This window comes from Amblyraja radiata, chromosome 3 (assembly GCF_010909765.2).
Source record: "Amblyraja radiata isolate CabotCenter1 chromosome 3, sAmbRad1.1.pri, whole genome shotgun sequence".
NCBI lineage: Eukaryota > Metazoa > Chordata > Chondrichthyes > Rajiformes > Rajidae > Amblyraja > Amblyraja radiata.
Genome location: NC_045958.1, coordinates 112,484,874 through 112,505,733, shown reverse-complemented (window position 1 = coordinate 112,505,733; position 20,860 = coordinate 112,484,874). Strand labels below are relative to the sequence as shown.

Here is a 20,860-nt window from a genome sequence, read left to right as displayed (position 1 = left end):
GTTTACCCATGTGTTATCTTAAGATATTTAGTGACTCATTGAATACACGCCCTTGTTGTTAAAGCATTTTTTTCTTCAAGGATCATTTACAATTTTTTTAATAGTTGAGTATTTGCTGTAAAATAAGACCAGTTATCACTTCAACTAGATGGACAAGAATATAATTGCATTATATATATGCTTGCTCCCCTACTCCACTGTCTGTTATTCAAGCTTACTTGATTTGTAAGGGTAAAGCTTGCCATGTTGAACTGTCTGCTTCCAAAGGTTTCTTGTACAGAAACACAATGATTACAGCATGGAAGGAAGCTGCTTAGTCTGTACAAACTCATTTGTAAGAGTAATGCAGCTAGTCTTGCTACCCACCCCATAACCCCTTAATTGTTTAAGTTCAAAACTCATCCAGCTGACTTGAACTGAATTGGCTTCCACTGTTTTCCCTCGCTGTGCATTCTAAACCCTGATCATTCACCATGTTTAGATTTTTTTAAATGTCATATGTTTGTTCTCTTAGCAAGCCTGCAGTGGCACTTTATATTTTGGGAGTCTGCATGTCAAAAGCCAAATTTGTCTCATCAACCTTGCTTCACTTAAAAATTTCAGATTAGATTGAGCCATGTTGGTTTTATCAGAATTACGCTTGTCCAAATGATTTCCCTGATTCTGTCCCTGATAATTGTTTCTATAGCTTCCCTGGGATGTGTGATCCTTTTTTTTCCTGTTATTTTTATATACCTTGTGGACTACTACTGAACCTGGAGATGTTTGGAAGATTACGGCGAGGCACTCTATGATTTATTTTTTCTCTCATTATTCCCTTCAGCAATTTATGCAGGTGTCATCTGCCCGAGCATTCCTCACCATCTATACATCATTTACGAAACAGTGACTAGTATATCCTATCCAGACAAGTGAGATGCAGTGCCTATTCTTTTAGTTTCTTACTTCACATTATTGAGGTTCTCAAGCACACTACCCAAGACCAACAGAGAAATTGATTTTGCTTCTTTTTTTTTTAAGTAATGTTCTGAGAGCAAACAAACGTATTTGGGAGAGTACTTTCTAGGACACCTTCATTCAGTTTTCAAATGCAATTCTGAAGTTCTATTTCTCTGTCATACTTCTTTCCCAAACACATTCTGATTTCTCCCTGATGCGCAATTGCTGAGCTTCACCTTCGTTGTCCTGAAAATGGATGTTACAGCCCTCTATACTCCATTTGAGTTCAGCAATTTTGGATACAGTGGTGCACCATTTATCACAACTTAGAGGAGTGTTGAAATGTTCTTGGTCCTCCAGTCCAACCACTTATGTACCCCCACTCTCCATACATTTCTTTTGTGGGGAGTTGGGGGGAGGGGGGGGGGGGGGGATATAATCACTGAGACTGTGTTCTGTTGTTCCAAGAACCTGTTTAAAAAAAAAAAAAAAAAATCCTTAAAAGATGTGCACCGCCATGTTGGGAACCTAGGTCAACTCTGCCTGAAGTGTACAGCAAAGGTCCACCTGCAATCCACTGGGGAGAAGCTGCCTGGGCTAATAAGATGGATGCTGGCCAATGCTGAGAATGAATCGTGCTCTTTCATACCTCCTAATTTCTATGTTCCTCCTATCATCTTGTGTTGGGTGTAAAGGAAGCTACTGGTGTCCTCATTTTTATATTGGGTTGCAAAGCTTTCCTAGCCTTAAGATTTCTCTATAGTTGTGGCAGATTATTATGTCGTTCAAGAGATCGCTCCGTTATCTCTCTAGTCACTCTGGAGAAAACATGGTATTAGGAGAATGTCGTTTCGTTACGCATGTGAACTCTCCACGTCCTTCAGGCTCAAAGCTTCTCGAAAGATAAATCTTCATAACACAGTCTTTTGATTAATAGTTTCTTTATTGTTGAAGAAAAACAGTAAGATATCCATCCAACCTTCTTCTTTTACTGGTGCATTTTAAACTTCGTCAAACTTCAGTTGTAGCTTAAAAACGTTAGAAAATTCCTCATGGTCAAAAGCTAAACTCTCAACCGTGGTCCTCCGAACTAAACTAACTAGCTAACAGCTTCTGTGCAAGAAGCCCAGCAGCAAACACGCCACCGACTACGTAGTATATCCCACCAAGGCAAATGCCATAATTAATGACACACAAAATAAAGCCGAATGCTGCTACAATAGTAACAAGCTCAATAGTGGTCTCTTCCCCTCTGCTCTGAGCTGTGGGGCAGTAGGTACCATTGGATATTTTTAAGAGTGATAGATTCTTGGTTAATAAGGATGTCAAAGGTTAAGGGGAGAAGGCAGGAGAATGAGGTTGAGAGGGAGAGATAGATCAGCCATGATTGAAAGCCGAGTAAACTTTGGGCCGAAAGGCTTAATTTTGCTCCTATGACTTATGAACTTGTGTCAATGTGAGTGCAACAGAGGGCAGGGTTTTACGTATTTCCTACTGTCAGCAAAGGATCTCCCCTGAGATCTGAGTCTATTAATGAACAGTGGAGTTATGCATTTTGGTAATAGGAATAAAGGTGTAGACTATTTTCTAAATGGGGCAAGCATCCAGAAATCAGAGGTGCAAAGGGACCTGGGAGTGCTGGTGCAGGATTCCCAAAACGTTAATCTGCAAGTCGAATCAGTAGTAACGAAGACAAACGTAATGCAAGCATTTATTTCAAAAGGGCTGGAATACAAAAACAGTTATGGAATGCTGAGGCTCTATAAAGCGCTGGGCAAGCCGTATATGGAGTGTGAGCAATTCTGAGCACCATATCCAAGGATGTATGTGCTGACCGTGGAGAGGGTCTAGAGGAGGTTGACAAGAATGATCCCAGGAATGGGTGGGTTAACATATGATGAGCGATTGACGGCACTGGGCCTATACTCGCTGGAGTTTAGAAGAACGGGGGAGGGACCACAATGAAACATACGGAAAGGCTTGGATAGAGTGGATGTGGAGAGGATGTTTTCACTAGTGGCAGAGTCTAGGGCTCGAGGGCATAGACTCAGAATTAAAGGATGTTCCTTTGGGAAGGAGATGAGGAGGAATTTCTTTAGTCTAATATCCTTTGAAGGCCACTGAAGGATGTGAGGCCTTCAAAGGATATTTTAAAGGCAGAAATAGATAGATTATTGATTAGAGGGTTCTCCCGACGACAGAGCACCATCGCCCGGTGAGAATGGCCTGAAACATCGGGCCCCGTAGCGGTGACTGCGGAGACCTCAATAGGCCCGACTATGGGTGGACATGGGGATGGGGACTGGACTTTGTGCCTTCTCTCATAATGGGAACCATTATGGGGGGATGTTTTTATGTTTTATGTTAAATTTATTTATAATGTTATGTTGTATTCTTATTAATGTGCTGCAATGGCAACTTGAATTTCACCACAGCAATTGGTGTATGTGACAATAAATGAACCTTATGAGTACTGGTGTCAGGGGTTATGGGGAGAAGGCAGGAGAATGGGGTTAAGCGGGAGAGATAGATCAGCTATGATTGAATGGCGGAGTAGACGATGGGCCGAATAGCCTAATTCTGTTCCTATCACGTGACCTTATGGAAAAAAGTATCAATGTAAGGATTCTGATACTGAAACTCTAGCAGATCCATGTTTTCATTTCTACAACTTTACCCTTTACCATGCCTACTTCTTTCACTTGAGTGCAGCTGCCCAGTGTCCATGGAGGCATTTCAGTAGATTTTCCAGTTAGAATGATATGTGCCTTGAAAGAAAACTTGCATGTGGTACCAATTGAACAGAAAAGCTACTAGAGAGACACAAGGTACTGTTCCGACAAAGTGCTGGACTGCATGTTGCAGCATTAATGCGCAGGTGGCAAAGGGAACAAGTACTTCGAGTGCTGATTGAGGTGCTAGGCAAACTCATTCGCCCAGCTTAGTGTCAAGCTGCTTGGATCTTGGTGTTAAGCTGCTTGTCTATGAAAGATTCCACTTAATTCCTGGTTTATGCCTTGTGGATGGCACAAAGGCATTGGAGATTTTTTGTGGCTGCTCCTATTACATTTATTGGCCTGGTGATGTTGACGGGAAATGTGATAAGTTGAATTATCATGGAGTCGTCGGATACAGAAACAGCTCCTTCATCCCCACCGATGCTACCTAAAGCCACGCTGAAGATCAAGAACCCACGTAACCATTATTTTGGTGAAATCACTGCTCACAACATGGCATAAATTTTATTTTGTTCCTGTGAGGCCAATCCTGAATTTATTTTCTAACCGAGCTGCATTGAAACACAAACAGCCTCTTGACCTGAGATGGTAAGACCTGAGCAGCAAGCATCATGATCGTCGGATTTCCCAACTTCTGAACATACAAGGGATTATTTGGCCTCTGAGCTATTGCACCACTCACCTTGGGCCGAGATTGCATTCTGTTAAATGCAGCTATTCTTCTTAATGGTTGTAGGTAGGAATTCTTATCAATAAGGAACTTCCCCCAGTTCTCATTCAGTTTTACAAGAATTTCTTTGTTGTCAACAAACTGCTCCCAATTGGTCCAGAGCAAAGTAGTCCTGGTAGAAAATAATGTGTATGAAGGAACTGCAGATGCTGGTTTAAACCAAAGATAGACACACAAAGCTGGAGTAACTTGGCGGGACAGGCAGCATCTCTGGAGAGAATGGGTGATGTTTTGGGTCGAGACCCTTCTTCAGACCTGGTAGAAAATAACTGTTATTAGTTCAATGATACTTTTTTTTGCATGTTGTGCAATCACTGTCCCAACTCTGTCAATGATGGAGAGTAGGCTGGTCATAATAGCTCAACATTCAGCAAAGGCAGGCATTGATGATGAATTTCCCCATTGATGCACTAGCATGGCCTTTGGACGAATGAGGTCAAGGATGCTTGAAGACTTTGTATTGGGCATAAAACGTGCAGCCTATTGGCAGCAGTGAACACCCACCCTCCTACATGCTCTCAAGGCCTAGGCACCCTACAGCAGTCATCCCAAATTTTGGAAAGATGTCTCCACAAAATTATCCAAAAAACACTGGATGGAAGAGAATGGGTTAAAGTTGAAGCTTGAGCAATTAGAAGGAGGGATGTCAAAGGGAGCAAAGATTGGAAAACCAAACTTGTTGAAAGGGGTCGAAATGCTAAAGCTTGTGCACTGAAACTAACTCATTTTTATTTGTGTACATCTCTGGAAAAGTTTGTGTAAAACCTATGGACATTTATTCTACATTATTTATTTGGATCTCTGGAGTGTATCCTAAACCTCTGGCTTCTCAACCATGGCTGACATTCACACCAGCCGTGTGCATTACTGTTGGACTGTGTTCCAGTCATGCTGCCATTCTGGATTATTTTTAAATTGGTTATCTGAAATGGTCATACTAAATAGAAAGTCCATTCTCTTAATTTATCTTTTTTAATTTTTCATATACAATTGCTTTGCATTCCTTTCCACCTCTTCTTTCTTCCTATAAATCCACTGTACCCCAGCTTCTTGTTAGTTCTTGCACACCGTTCCGTGTTCGCATGATTGATATTCCAGTTCCTTAAACAAAAGGCAGACCACTCAAATATTATTTTTATTCTGGCTAATTTCTAGCATTAGGTATATGTAGTCATTCAAATCCAGTTGTGTATAAAGAACGGATAGCATTTGAAGGAAGGTATCCTATAATTTGGGCAGAGTTGTGTCAGTGATTTTGTACTTAAATATTTTTTAAAAACTGCTATGAATTATTGTTGCTTTCCACCCTAGGATCCATCTGTTACACAAGTGACAAGAAATCCACCACCAGCATTGGAGGAATACAATCCTTTCACAGATGGGCAAAAAGTATGAAAACTTCAAATTGTTTTTATGTGTCTCTAAGGATGATAGCACAACTATTAAACATGATCTTACATGAGAGGAATTAAATTGAAGACAAATTGTTATGTTGCAGAGATCAGATCTAATCATAGAGCTATCTGAGTGTCTAAAGGCTAATCGACTTGCATTGCATATCATGAATTCACTGGGTTCAATATAAATAGCTAGTCGTAATATGTATAAACGATGACACGACTTTGATTGGGGCATTTGAGGATACTTGTCAAATGCTCAATTTTTCCCATATGTGTTTCTTTATCAGATTGTTTTTTTCTGTAAAAGACAGATTAAACCCACATTCCTACATAGATCATGATGCTAAGACCAACACTTAACTGCTTGCACATCATCCATATCTTTCCATTCCCTGCATATCCATGTGCCTATCCAAAAGCTTAAATGCTACTTTCCTATCTGCTTCCACCACCACCCCTGACGGTGTGTTCCAGGCACCCACCAGGTGGTGTGGTTAATCTGTACAACACACCAACTACAATCAGGGTGTATTAGAGTTGGAGTTAAGATAAAAAGTAATTGCATTCAAATCCTTTGTTTTTTCATTAGTCTTAATTCAGCGGTTGGATCTAATGTAGAAGATCAGTAATTCATGATTGATTTGTTTTCCTCGCCATAAGCTTTGAACTTTTGCCAACTTTAATCCATTTTGGCTCTTGAATGTTGTTACTTACTAAGGTAAATAATGGTGGTGAGCTATCAATATAATTTCCTTTTTGTTAGAGAATGTAATCTCTCAACCATGCCACATTCTGCTACAATAGTGTATCAAAAGCCATAGCATGTGATACACTTAAAAAAAAAAAAACCATACACTTGCACTTGTTTCCACTCCATTCCCTTTCCAGTGATCCTGCAGTATTTCGTTTGTATAATTATTCTGCTTCTACCACTCTTTTAGGGTAATCGATACCATATTGTCAAAAACTGCAAATTGCTGCGATCTGTATCCAAGCTCTGCCACTGGATACCTTTTTCTCATCACTTAATTTCTAAAACCAAACACTCATTAAATCTCCCCATAATATTTACCACCATAAGGAGAAAACCCTAACCTATTACATTTAAATTTCTTATACTTTTCTGGGAATACTCGCTGGATACATGTTAATTGGTGTGCCTGGAGTTCGGAATCGTACCCCACCTGAGGACTGAAGGTTGAATTTTTTTCCTCATTTAGCATAACCTTTTCAACTGTTTTCTTAACCATCCATTCATTAACTTTCAAACATAAATTATTTAGTCCAGTTTTTAAATAACTTCCAAAATCTATCCTGCTTTCAAATGCAAGTATAGATGTACCTAAGAGCATATTTATTCATGTATACTTGAATTACTTAAGTTATTGTTCTTTCGAAATCTATTGTGTTATTTACCTGATCTGCTATCTTTAATTCGCACCTGTAGCAATGTGTTTGCTTTCTGAAAAGGCTAAGAAAGCAACTCAAATGTATAAACCACAATTAAAAATAAAATAGCATGAATTTCAATCCTCCTAAAGACCAGATGCAATAAAAGCACTTTCAATTGACATTCTCATTAATGTCCAATTCTCATTCATGTTTTTGATAGTGGCTCCAAAATCGATAGAGCTGCTCTGCAATTGCTTCAAGCAGCTGAATAAATTTATCATACTCGTAGAATGAAAAAAATAATTCTAGTCAAGTGAATGACTACTTTTGACATCCACCCAACATTTGACCCAAGGACTGATCAAGGAAAACTCTAGTGACTAGAATTGGATCTTGCACAAAGGAAGATGGCTGTGATTGCTGGAGGACTATCCTCTTGGCTGCAGGACATAATTGTAGAATTTCTTCAGAGCATTGTCCTAATACCATCTATCTTCAACTGCTTCATCAATTACATTTCCTCTTAGATGCCAGCAGCAATATATTATAGATGAAAATCTGAAATTGACCAAATCTTGTAAAGGGAGGGAAAAATTAGTAATTCAGTTTGATTTCCTGTAACCAGAACTATAGAAGTATCTGTATATAAGGATGTTTGCAAATTCAACTGAACATTGCATTCATTTGCATCATCATAGCCAATCCATGTTCACATTTAGCAAAACTTGGGTGATATTTGGATTTATGCTGACTATTTCCAATAACACCTTGAGCAGCCTGAGATTATCCAGGACAAAGGAGCCTGGTTAATTTGCACTGTATCTGCCACAGACATGCATAACTTCCCCAACACCTCTCACCGCCATCATCACCATTGACATGCTATGACAATGGCCATCTTGCTGAATGCCCAGCATGGAGCTCTAGAAGTTACTTGTTCCTTACCTTTGATTAGATCCATGTTGGAAGAAAATTTAACATCAACAAATATTTTAATCCTTCGTGCCTTACTTGACAGTTTTAGTGTTTCAGAGAAAGCTTGAAACTAAATGAAAGCTGTCTTGTGAACATGGAACAGTTCAGCACAAGAACAGGCCCTTCAGCCCGCATTGTCTGTGCCAAACATGATGCCATGACCATCACTTATCTACCTGCACATAATTCATATATCTGCATTTTCTGAATATCCATATACCTATCCAAATGTTTCTTAAAGGTGCTCACTTGCCCTGCCCATCTCCTTTAAACTTTGCCCCTCTCACCTTAGTATTTGATTTTTCTATCCCGGGAAAAAAATTCCGACTGTCTACCCAATGTATGCCTATCATAATTGTATGTACTTTTATTATGTCTCCCCACAACCTCCAACATTGCAGAGAAAACAATCTCCCTGTAGCTAACACCCCCTAATCCAGACATCATACGGGTTAACCAAAGCCTCCACATCCTTCCTGTAATGGGGCTACCAGAACTGCACACAAAATTCCAAATGCAGCCTAACCAAAGTCCTATAAAGCTGCATCATGACTTCCTGACTCGTACCTATTGCCCCAACCTATGACGGCAATCATACCGCATGTCTTCTTTACCTCTCAATCTATTTGTGTTGCCACTTTCAGAGAGTTGTGGACTTTGTCCCCAAGTCCATATTAACATGGTATTTTCTGCCACCGAGTTGTTAAGTGTACTTGGCATAAGTGTTCCGATGCTATTTCATTTTGAGAAATGAACCTTTCGCACCCATACATAGAGGTGAGGAGTGGACGAATAATAGTGATAATAGGACTGGAATGATTCTTGGACAAGGGAAAACTAGTATTAAGCACTATCTTGTGTAAAAGATTAAGAGTTTAAGTACAATTTTTTTCTGTACCTAGCCATAGGTATTAATTAATGTGTAGGTATACCTTTGGGCTCAGGCTCCTGAGATACCAAGATGACTTTGTCTTCAATCTGTCCCCATTTGCTTTTCTAGGCAGTCCTTAAGACTGTAAGAATCTTCCACACGTTTAGTGTTATCCTTTAATCTTCGGATAAAGGCCACTCAATCAATATCCATAAATAGTCCTTCACAATGCCCACTTGACCCATTGACTCTTGCAGGTAAAATATGTAACTACCACTTAATGTTTCGTTCTCACTCCATCCCTGTCAGTGCCTCGGGTAGTTTTCCCATAGTTTACCATTATTTTTCTTACTCAATACTTTGTCTTAATTGGAAAACAGAGAACATGTTGATGACATTTAATAGGTTGCCACTGACCCAATCTCTGTTCAGTGGTTTCTGATTTTGGAGTGTCCTGTTCATGCCATTACTTCCTTTGCTCCTTTAATCTCCTGAACATGTGCTGATTTCAACAACCATATAATGTTGACCTGGCCCTATTTTAGTTTCTGTTTGCAAGCTTTCCAAGTAACAAATTGGCATGTTTTTTCATTAGTTGATTACTACATAGCAATCTCACTTTAACAAAGAACCGTATCTTCAGTTTTGCAGCATTTTCTTAGGTAGTTATAAAATCAAAGATCATTCATGAGCCAACAAGCAACAGTCTATTTATGTAACACAAGTCACAAGGTCATAAAGGATAAGAGTAGAATTAGGCCGTTCGGCCCATCAAGTCTACTCCGCCATTCAATCATGGCTGGATCTATCTCTCCCTCCTAACCCCTTTCTCCTGCCTTCTCCCCATAACTTCTGAAACCTGTACTAATCAAAAATCTATCTCTGCCTTAACTAAATATCCACGGACTTGGCCTCCACAGCCTTCTGTGGCAAAGAATTCCACAGATACACCACCCTCTGATTAAAGAAATGGTCTCCTCATCTCCTTCCTAAAAGAACGTCTTTTAATTCTGAGGCAATGACCTCTAGTCCTAGCCTCTCCCACTAGTGGAAACATCCTCTCCACATCCACTCTATCCAAGCCTTTCACTATTCTGTACATTTCAATGAAGTCCCCTCTCATTCTTCTATACTCCAACGAGTATAGGGCCAGTGCCGACAAACGCTCATCCTAGGTTAACCTACTCATTCCTGGGATCATTCTTGTAAACTTCCTCTGGACCCTCTTCAGAGCCAGCACATCCTTCCTCAGATATGGTACTCAAAAAGTGCGCACAATATTCCAAATGCAGCCTCATCAGCGTCTTATAGAGCCTCAGCATTTCATGCCTGTTTTTGTAATCAAGCCCTTTTGAAATAAATGCTCGTATTGAGTTTGCTTTCTTAAAGATTCTTAAAGATTTCTTTGCTTTCTTAAAGACTCTAACGTCTTTAACTTGTTACGGCACAGAAGGAGGCCATTTCAGTCATTGGCCATTCCCAGCCGAACAATAAGTCTCGTTCCCCCTCAACTCTGCATCTAATTCTTTCCCTCATGCCCATCAACTTTCTTTTAGTTCATTTTGCAACTTAAATTTGAGTTACACATTGTACATGAATTTGACTTGTTTGTATTTACATGTAGTATTACCTGATTTGATTGGACAACATGCAAAAAAGCTTTTAATGCTACCTCTGTACACGTGACAAAAATAAACCTAAACGATCACTAGAAGCTAATTTGCAGGAACCAGATTAACCTATTATGGTTTGTTTGGGATGTGGGAGGGAACCAGGGCACCCGACATCCCAAACACATCAATGCAGACCCCATGCATACGTCATCCCAAGTCAGGCTCTAACCTGCAACTATGAGGCAGCAGCAGTACTTGCTGCACCATCATGGTACCCTAGTTCAGTTCTCGCTTGACCTTTATGAGTACACTTATTTACTAATTAAAGACCCGACCTAAAACATCACCTATCTGCATTCTCGCTGAGTTACTCTAACACATTGAGTCTATTTTGTAAACCAGCATCTGCAGTTCCTTGATTCTACATTCTTCAAATGCCCTGCACCTATGATTATTCTCCAGTGCCCCCTGTACTCCATCAAGATTTGAAGACCTTCAGATGGCAACGTTAATGATATTTATATCATGACCATGCAACTGGATTTAGCTGCTCATTCTATCAAATTAAATTCTTGTCTGATCAATTATTTTCTTTTACAGGCACCGCCAGGGAATGTTGAAAAGCCTCCAATGCCCAGTACACAGCCAGCTATTATGAAACCTACAGAGGAGCCTCCCACATATGCTCCACATACACAGGCAAGTTGAAAGTCATTAGTGTCTTCAAATTTTCATGGGAATTTGTGGTGAAGTAGAGTTTGAATGCTTTCTCGAGAAAGAATCCTGAATATGTAGTGCTTTTTGAAGCCGTGGGAGTGGACAATTTTCTTTTGTTTTAGTGTTACTCCACCCTACATTTGTTTTGTAAAATATTCAACATGAATTCAGAAGAAATTATATAAATTCTCAGTAATTTCAAATATATGACATTTGATACAAAAGCTGGTATCTTGTGTAATTGATGCATATCTCCTTTTTAAATAAAGTAGAAAACTTTGAGTTCTTTCTATCATTCTGGATGAGGAGAAAATTAAAAAGTAACTTCTGGTCGCTTCAGACACATGTTACAATCTAGCCCCTTTAGGCCATTTCTTTCTTGAACAAAATCTTTATTAGCTGCATCCTAATTTGAACTGTGTCCCATGTACCCACCAGCTCTTTACATGCTTACCTGTATTGGATCGAATTTAAGCCAAAGTTTGATTTTTAACTTTTTAATGTCTTGTGGTCCCTAACTTTAAATATCTATGCTCCTTTAATTTATTGCCTTCTGGTCATTCCTACATGGGTGTTTCCATTAATACAGCACTCAGTAGTGAAACTGAAAGACTCTAAAGCTCCAGGTTATTTTCCTGTTTTTTATGTAATATTCCCATTGTTTCATATCCTGTATTTTAAGTAGTACTAGACTAACTGGGACCTGTTGGACCCCTGTCACACGGGAGGCCTAGTACCCCAATGCAACCCGTTCCCCAACGCAATATTGCACCACTAACCCATAGCCCCCACAGGAGGCGTGGTCCCCCAACTCAATCCGTTCCCGAAGTAAGATTCCAGCACTCCTCTTCTTCTCCCAGTACTGGACTTTAAAAAAAAATCCAATTGCAATACCAATTCGCCCTCCCCCTCCTGTCCTGCCAGGAGCTGGAGTAATGGCCCTGTCCCACGATGCGAGTTCATTCAAGAGCTCTCCCGAGTTAAAAAAAAAAAAAAATCAAACTCGTGGTAAGCACGGAGAATTAACGTAGCGGGTACGTCGGAGCTCGGGGACGTCTCTTAGCGGCTCGTAACGCTAACGGCAGGTACTCGGGAAGACTCGCTAACGGCAGGTAAGCTCGGGAAGACTCGCGAAGATTTTTCAACACGTTGAAAAATGTCCACGAGAGCCCCGAGTACCGACGAGTGGCCATTACCATAAATCTCCGAGTTCGAATCATGACAAACTCGGGAGAACTCTTTGAATGAACTCGTACAATGGGACAAGGCTTTTAGTGTTGTATGATGTCAACATTGTTGCAAATGTCAGGTGGAGGACTGTGATATCCCATTCAGGTTGGTGGAAGCACAGAGTGTTCCTGTATTGCAACTTTGTACCGAAGTTTGTTGGAAGCTAGCAGGAAGGATTTTAACAGTAAAAACTTTGTTAAAGTTGGCTTTTTTAAACCTTGAAATATGAATAACGTGAAACATAACATTAAAAGATGAAGTAACTTGAGACGAACGACCACGGGAAAAAGCTGAGTAAGATTCTGCAAAAATCTTTCGCGCTATTGTGTACCGTTTTGGCGTAGCTCCTGAGATCATAGACAGGCAGACAAACAAGTCAAGACTTTTAATGGTATATAGATAGATCATGGTGTATAGCCAAAATAATGAGATGAAACAAAAATAAATAAATCTGTTTTTACAAGGAAAAATGTCCCTGTGTTTTCATCAAATCCTTAGGTTAATCTATACCAGAAAGGTTACATTAATTTTGCAATTAAATAACTATATAAGCCTAATTCTGATTATGCTTAGAATAGAATAGAATAGCCTTTTATTGTCATCCAGACCGAAGTCTGAACGAAATTTAAGCAGTCATACATATAATACAATACAATAAAAAACAACAATAAACACATATTAACATCCACCACAGTGAGTCCACCCAACATCTCCTCACTGTGATGGAGGCAAAAGTCTTAGGGCTGCAGTCTCTTCCCTCCTCTTCTCCTTCTGCGCTGAGGCGATACCCCCCGGGCGATGTTAAAACCTGTCCTGCGGCTCAAACACCGCGGCCCGGGGTAGTCGAAGCTGCCGCTCACCAGACCTGCTAACGCAGCCGCTGGCCCGCGGCCGAACCCCCGGTCTCAGGCCACCGCCACCAGAACTGCCGTCCCAGCCCCCGGAGCATCGTTCCAGCCCCGAGCCGGATCGCCCTCACGTGAGTACTGCCACCGTCTCAGCCTCGCGCCAGGCCGCCGCTCCTCCCTCGGGCTGGGCCGCCCGACTGGGCGCCGCTCCTCCCTCGGCTGGGCCGCCCCCCGGGCACCGCTCCTCCCTCGGGCTGGGCCGCCCCGACCGGGCACCGCTCCTCCCTCGGGCTGGGCCGCCCCGACTGGGCGCCGCTCCTCCCTCGGCTGGGCCTCCCCGACCGGCGCCGCTCCTCCCTCGGGCTGGGCCGCCCCGACCGGGCGCCGCTCCTCCCTCGGGCTGGGAACGCCGTACCTCCCTGAGCTCGGCTACTCCGACGGGAGCACCGTTCCTTCCTCGGGCCGGCCGTCACAGCCCCTCACGAAAGCCCTGTTCCAGCCCCGAGCCGGGCCGTCCTCACGGGAGCGAGCTCAGTGCGAGTCCTGGCGGGCTCTGCCTCCTGAGCCTCGAGGTCGCCAGCTCCGCCATTAGGCCTCAGCGCAGACGGAGGCAGAGAAGGTGAATACGACAAAAAAGTCGCATTCCCCCGCAGGGAGAGACAGCAAGCCCCGTTTCAACCCCCCCCCCCCAAAACACAAACTAAAAACCAAAAACTAGACTAACTAAAACGAAAATAAACAACCCAAAAAACACAAAACAAACAGGACTGCCGGAGAGCCGCTGCAGCCAGAGCCGCGCCGCCACTTATAATTTTTTTATCATTTATCACCCGATAAGATGGTTTTCTGATGCCCCAAATTTTTGCAGCAGAACATGAGTAGCAGTGTCCATTTGGTCACGTGTTAAATGTGCGAATTAAAAGCAGAGTAAACGTTTTTATGTTGTTTCTTTTTTTATTGTTTATATTTTATGTTTAAGCTTTCCATTGAAATACAATAATGAATAGAACAAAATCATGAAATAAAAATGTAGTTTGCTCACCTATTTTAGCAATGTCTCATACTGTTGTTTTCGTTGTCGTCGTTCATCCGTCTCCCCGTTGAGTAACGTCGTGAATGCTTTTATAGCGCTATAACGGGGTGCTTTTTTGCCTTCGTCGCGATTTAAAAATAAAAATTAAAACCACAAGATTATAATGACCCTGGTGGAAACTTCGGGCCTCGTGGTGGGTTAGCTGCTTACATTTTGTAAGGGAGCTTAGAAATCAGTAAGTGTCCCCATATATTTTATATGCCTTATAAATAATTTTTCGTTTCTCATTTTTTTTTCCTTACAATTTTGAAAGTTTTACATTTTGGTCCATTTTGATCACAAATGAGCTCGAAAGAATCATAGGTAGGCCCATTTTTTATACTGTGGTATTTCATTATGATTTAATAACTTTCAAATTAGGCCACCCATGTCACAGGTTGGTTCCCTTATTTACGGAAACACCAATATATTTGTCTACATTGGTGGCCATCCTTTATCTGCTGAATGTTTTTCATTTTCCGTGGTGTGGCAGCGCCTAACGGCAGCGGCTCGACTGCAGTCAGTCTGTCTTTTTTTTTAAAATTGTCTCGTTAAATGTATGTGTTGATTCTAGTTTTTATTATTTTTTAGTTGTGTATATGTGGGGGGGGGGGGGGGGGGGTGGTGGGGGAAACCGTTTGATCTCTTCCCTGTAAAGGGACATGACTTTTTCCCTGACGGGTCTCCGGTGTCGTTGGGCCTAACATCGTGGAGCCGGCGGCGGCCTCCAACTTGAGGGCTCCAGTAGCGGAGCCTGTGGACTTGCCATCGCGGAGCTGGACGATTTTGGAACGGGGAGAGCTGTGGTAGCGCGCTGCTGCAACCGGACTTCGGAGCTACGGAGGCTCCGGCCGCAGGCCCGGTGGACAGGAACATCGAGAGATCGCAGGTCCCTGGTGGGAGACCGCTTTTCGGAGCTCCCGCAACGGCAACTTCTCCCGCTTGAATCGCGGGGTTTCAATGACTAGGAACGGGGCCTAACATCGCCCGGCGCAGCTTAACGGCCGCGGGACTTACCATCGCCGCCGGGGGCTTTAACATCGGGAGCCCCAGCCTCGACGTTGCAGTTGGACTGCTGGACCCCGGGAGAAGAACAAAGGGAAGAGATAAGACTTTTGCCTTCCATCACAGTGAGGAGGTGTTGGAGATTCACTGTGTTGGATATTTGTGTAAATTGTGTTAAGTGTGGGTTTTGTTTTTTTTTTTGTAATGTCATGACTAGAAATGCAATTTTGTTCAAACCAAGCTGTTTGAATGACAATAAAAGGCATTCTATTATATTCTATCTAATTTTTTTTTCCAAACCCACCTGCTTCTCATTCCCTCTTAAAATGTTCCTCATTGTAGAGGTATTTTGGGAGTATTGTTGCTGTACCTGCAATAGGCTTCCTTATATTATCCCTTTTTGATACATAAATCAGATAGTTATATCTTTTCACAAAACGGTCACAAAATTTAAGTGCAACCTATTAAACTGTTGAATGGTTATTAATCTTACTGTCATTTTTACTTTATAAAACTGGCAAAGTGAGCTTGCATGTTCTTTTATTTAGGAAACCGCCGCAGCCCAGGCGGAATTGTTGAGACGCCAGGAAGAACTAGAGCAAAAAGCAGCAGAACTTGATCGGCGGGAACGGGAGATGAAAAATCTCAGCTATGATCGTATGTTGTCACATTTTCCATTGCATTTAGGAATGAGGTGTTTTGCCTTGCTTGATTTGACTTTGTTAGCTGCATAAAGTCATGAGGCGAGTGGACAGAGTCTTTTCCCCAGAGCAAGGGAATCAGGAACCAAAGGACTTGGGTTTAAGGTGAGAGGGGAAAGGTTTAATAGGAACCTTAGGGTCAACATTTTCACTGGGAGAGTGGTGGGTATATGCAACGAACTGCCATAGGAGGTAGTTGAGTCAGCAACACAAAAGACATTTGGACAGGTACATGAGTAGGGAAGATTTAGAGGGATATATGGGCCAAACGCGCTAGGTGCGATTAATGTAGATGAGGCATCTTGGTCAGCATGGGCAAATTGGGCCGACTAATCTACTTCCATGCTGTTATGACTCTAACATAGTTAACAAATTAGGGTAGGAGTTATCAAATCTTGCAATATTTGTTTTTGGATTGTTAGTTATAGAAGCATTGTTTATAGCTGCAATTTAATTTCATTCTCTTCTGTGCTAAAGCAACAAACATTCCCTTTTATCACAGTTAAAATGAATTTAAATATCCATGAAAGGAAGAAGCACAATTAATATAATAATTAACATTTAGTTTTAGTGGTTTTCTCTTGTCCAATTATTGTCCAATTATGAATCTAAGACAGCATTCCAAGAATCATAATTGTACCTACAAAATATCTGAATGATCTCAGGTTTAACGCCAAAGCAATCATATTCATAAAGGTGGCCAAAACAGTGCTTGCAGATTTAGTAAATTGTAGGATATTGCTGGCTTTAGTAAATCTTAATTTATTTTGAGACGGTTAAGTTTTCTGCGATTTCATTATTATTTTTCCCTCCACTATGGAAAATGTTAATTGCGGAGCAAGATGGAAATGGTTGTGTTTTATTTTTCCTGATTTCAGTTGGTCTACAGAAGTAGACATAAGAAGTAATTACTCTCTTTTCAGCTCGGAAGAACAATTGGCCTCCACTTTCTGAACGATGTCCTGTGGGGCCATGTTTCTATCAAGACCTCTCGGTAGATATCCCTGTTGAATTTCAAAAGACAGTCAAGATGCTCTACTACTTATGGATGTGTATGTAAATTCTGCAGTCTACTTCATTAGTGTTTAATATTTATAATATCACAGTTTGCAGTGTTTAAAATACTTTATATTTTCATGAAGTGCTCTGAATTAACTGCATGGCTCATTGTTATCAGTGTGGTACGTTCTCAGTAAATTTACTGTGATTATAATCTACTGAATATTTACAACTTTAAAGCATTTGCAGATCAACTGTAAAACAATCTCAAAATTGCACGATAACAGCCGAATAATGAAAATCTACTATTTCTTTATATATTAGTATTTAAATAACCGTTAGAAAGATAACGTTGATTTTTTTCTCTTTTCAACCAATCTCCCCTTATTACTGTGCAATATCTCTAAAAATGTCAATAAAATCATGACAGGGTTAGCTTCAAATATGCCTTCTAATTGGATCTTGTCAGTTGTCAGGCATCAAGATAATTAAATTGAAGAGGAATATTAAATAGACTCTGTGCTATTCATTAGGAATTGTTGGTGAACATGCACAATAGAATCAGATGAATGCCATTTGACCCCTCAGGCCTCCTCTGCCATTCAATAAGATCATGACTGACCTGATTTTTAAATCACATTTCAGAATACTTGTAATTTTCACCCCCTGGCTAATCGAGTAACCACTTTTCCTCTAAAAATAGTCACAGACTCTGTTTCCACCTCCCTATGTCTTAAAAGGATTTCCCTTATTTTAAAGAGTGATCCCTTTCTTTTACATTTTCCCACAAGTTGAAAAATCCTCTCCGCTTACACCTTGTTTATACTTCTTGGGCTCTTGACTGCTTCCAAGTCACTGTTAACATTTCTAAATCTAATCTAGTCGCCCCACCCTTTCCTCATAATAGGAGGCTTGTAAGATATGAGCCTAGTAAAGCACCTCAGAACTGCTACCAGTGTGTTGAGAAACAAAACAAAGTAGCGTGCCTTAATGACTTAAAGCACTTACTGCCGTAAAGTACTTTGATAAGCTGGCCATGGCGCATATCAACTCTAGCCCTCCAGACAGCCTTGATTCATTGCAATTCATCTGCCGCCGAATAGGTCAGTGGCAGACACCAGCTCCATGGGCCTACACTTAACTTTAGAACATCAAAATGACAAGGACATCTACGTTGGACTTCAATTTATCGACTATAGCTCTGCATTAAACACGATAATCCTAACCAAACTCATCTCCAAACTCCTGGATTAAGGAATTGGCAAAGATTCAAGATTCCAGAGTTTATTGTCATGTGTCCCAGATAGGACAATGAAATTCTAGCTTTGCTTCAGCACAACAGAATATAGTAGGCATGAATACAGAACAGATCAGTGTGTCCATATACCATTATATAAATATATACACACACGAATAAATAAACAGATAAGTGCAAATAAACAGATAATGGTCTATTGATGTTCAGAGTTTTGTTTGAGTTGAGTTTAATAGCCTGATGGCTGTGGGGAAGCAGCTATTTCTGAACCTGGACGTTGCAGCTGTACCTTCTACCTGAAGGTAGCAGGGAGATGAGTGTGTGGCCAGGATGGAGTGGGTCCTTGATGATGCTGCCAGCCTTTTTGAGGCAGCGACTGCGGTAGATCCCCTCGATGGTTTTTGTAGTCTTTCCGCTCCTGGGCGCTCAAGTTGCCGAACCAATAATTGATGCCCTTTTAAAGCAGGTGGAAACCTCAGACCTCAGAAATGAGAGGTTGAAAATGTCCGTAAAAACTCCAGCCAGTTGGTCCACATAGGTTTTTAGAACACGATCGGGTATACCATCAGGTCCAGGCGCTTTTCGAGGGTTTACCCCTCTGAAGGATTTTCTGATGTCGGCCTCTGTGACTGACTGAAATACCATCACAGCGAATGGGGGCTCGAGAAGGCACATCAGTGTTCTCCCTATCAAAGCGTGCGTAAAACGCATTGAGCTCGTCAGGGAGTGATGTTTCGCTGACATTCGAGCTACCTCCTGATTTCGCCTTGTAGGAGGTGATTGTATTCAGGCCCTGCCACAGCTGCTGAACATCTGTCTTGTCCTCCAGCTTGGAGCAAAAGTCCCTTTTGGCCTTTTTGATGGCCTTACCACGGTTGTATCTGGACTTCTTGTAGACCACTGTATCATCAGACATGAATGCCCGGTGTCTGGTCTTCAGAAGAGTGCGGATCTCAAAGTTCATCCAAGGCTTTTGATTGGGAAACATTCAGAAGGTTTTTGTAGGGATGCAGTCCTCCACACTCTTTATGAAGTCTGTAACGACTGTGGCGTATTCGTTCAAGTCCGTTGCCGAATCCCTGAACATTGCCCAGTCTACAGACTACAAACAGTCCTGGAGTTGTTCCTTTGTACCCCCCCCCCCCCCCACCCCCGACCTAGCTCTGTACAGTCCTTACCTCTGGGGGTGCGCTCTTCAATACCTATAGACCACAATCATGATAATTCTCAACACAGGTGCCTCACAAGACTGATTTCAGCCCCTTATTACATAGTCCTTATACACTCACTACGGTGCAGCCAAATTCAGCTGTAACTCCATTTACAAATTTGCAGATGACACCCGCTTAGTGGGCTGCATCTCAAACTATGATAAGAAGGAGTATAGGAATGAGGTAGACAGCATAGTAGCATGGTATCAAGACAACGACCTCTCCCTCAGTCGGCAAAATGAACAAACTACTAGGGCAGGTATTTCTAGCCACATCCTGAAGTTGGGTGCTGAGTCTGTGTTCCTGGTGCTCCAGTGGAGATGGTTGAATACTCCAAGTTCCTTGGTGTAAACATCATCAACAATTTGGTCTGGTCCAACCACACTGACACTAAGGCAAAGAAACCACACCAACGCCTCAAGTTCTTCAGAAATTTATGGAAATTTGTCATGTCTCCAATTAGCCTTACCAATTTCTACAGATGAACCACAGAAAGCATCCGGATCCGTCCAATTAGTTTGGCAAGTTAATAACGCAGCCCAGTCTATTACACAAAAGAGCCTTCCCTTCTCCACCTATATTTCTCTCCTCTCTTGTCGGGCAGAAGATTAAAAAAAATTAAAGTATATACCACCATATTCAAGGACAGCGTCCTCTTATCAACTTTTGGACGGACCCCTCGTATTCTAAGAATGAATTCCCAATCTTTCCATTGAATGATTTCAATTGATGTAGAGGCTGCATTTGTGCTAGATTTCTTGATTACTTGATGTACCTGTGAGCCAGTATTTTGTATATCAAGTGCTAGGACATCTAGACCCCCCCATGATCTGCGTTCTGTACTCTCACAGCATTTAGATAATTTGCTGATCTTTCATTTTTCTTGCCAAAGTGTACATTTTCATATTTTCTTATTTAACTCCATTTGCCAGATCTTGGCACGTTGTCCTTTGAATAATGCTTTTAACTTTGCATTGGATACCATGGAATTCTGGTAAAAGTTGCATGCTGAAGTGCAAGCAATTTGGTTTTGTTAACAACATATGATAAATATGAGGTCTTTTAATCTTTGCAATCAGAAATCACACCAAAGTTTAATTTCTACTATAGTAACATTATTTTATGTACTTTTTAAACAGTTCTGTTTTAAGTCATTTTTCTTTT

At 41.3% G+C, this 20,860-nt stretch overlaps 1 protein-coding gene across 1 annotated transcript in view; it reads left to right on the top strand.

Annotated features, from left to right (window-relative positions):
- The window catches only part of scamp1 (secretory carrier membrane protein 1), a 53,074-nt gene that overhangs the window by 20,541 nt on the left and 11,673 nt on the right, over positions 1-20,860 (top strand). The window contains exons 2-5 of the mRNA XM_033018601.1: positions 5,719-5,796; positions 11,259-11,357; positions 16,079-16,187; positions 17,155-17,283. Of these exons, the coding sequence (XP_032874492.1) occupies positions 5,719-5,796; positions 11,259-11,357; positions 16,079-16,187; positions 17,155-17,283 (415 nt within the window). The remainder of the gene's footprint in view (positions 1-5,718; positions 5,797-11,258; positions 11,358-16,078; positions 16,188-17,154; positions 17,284-20,860) is intronic.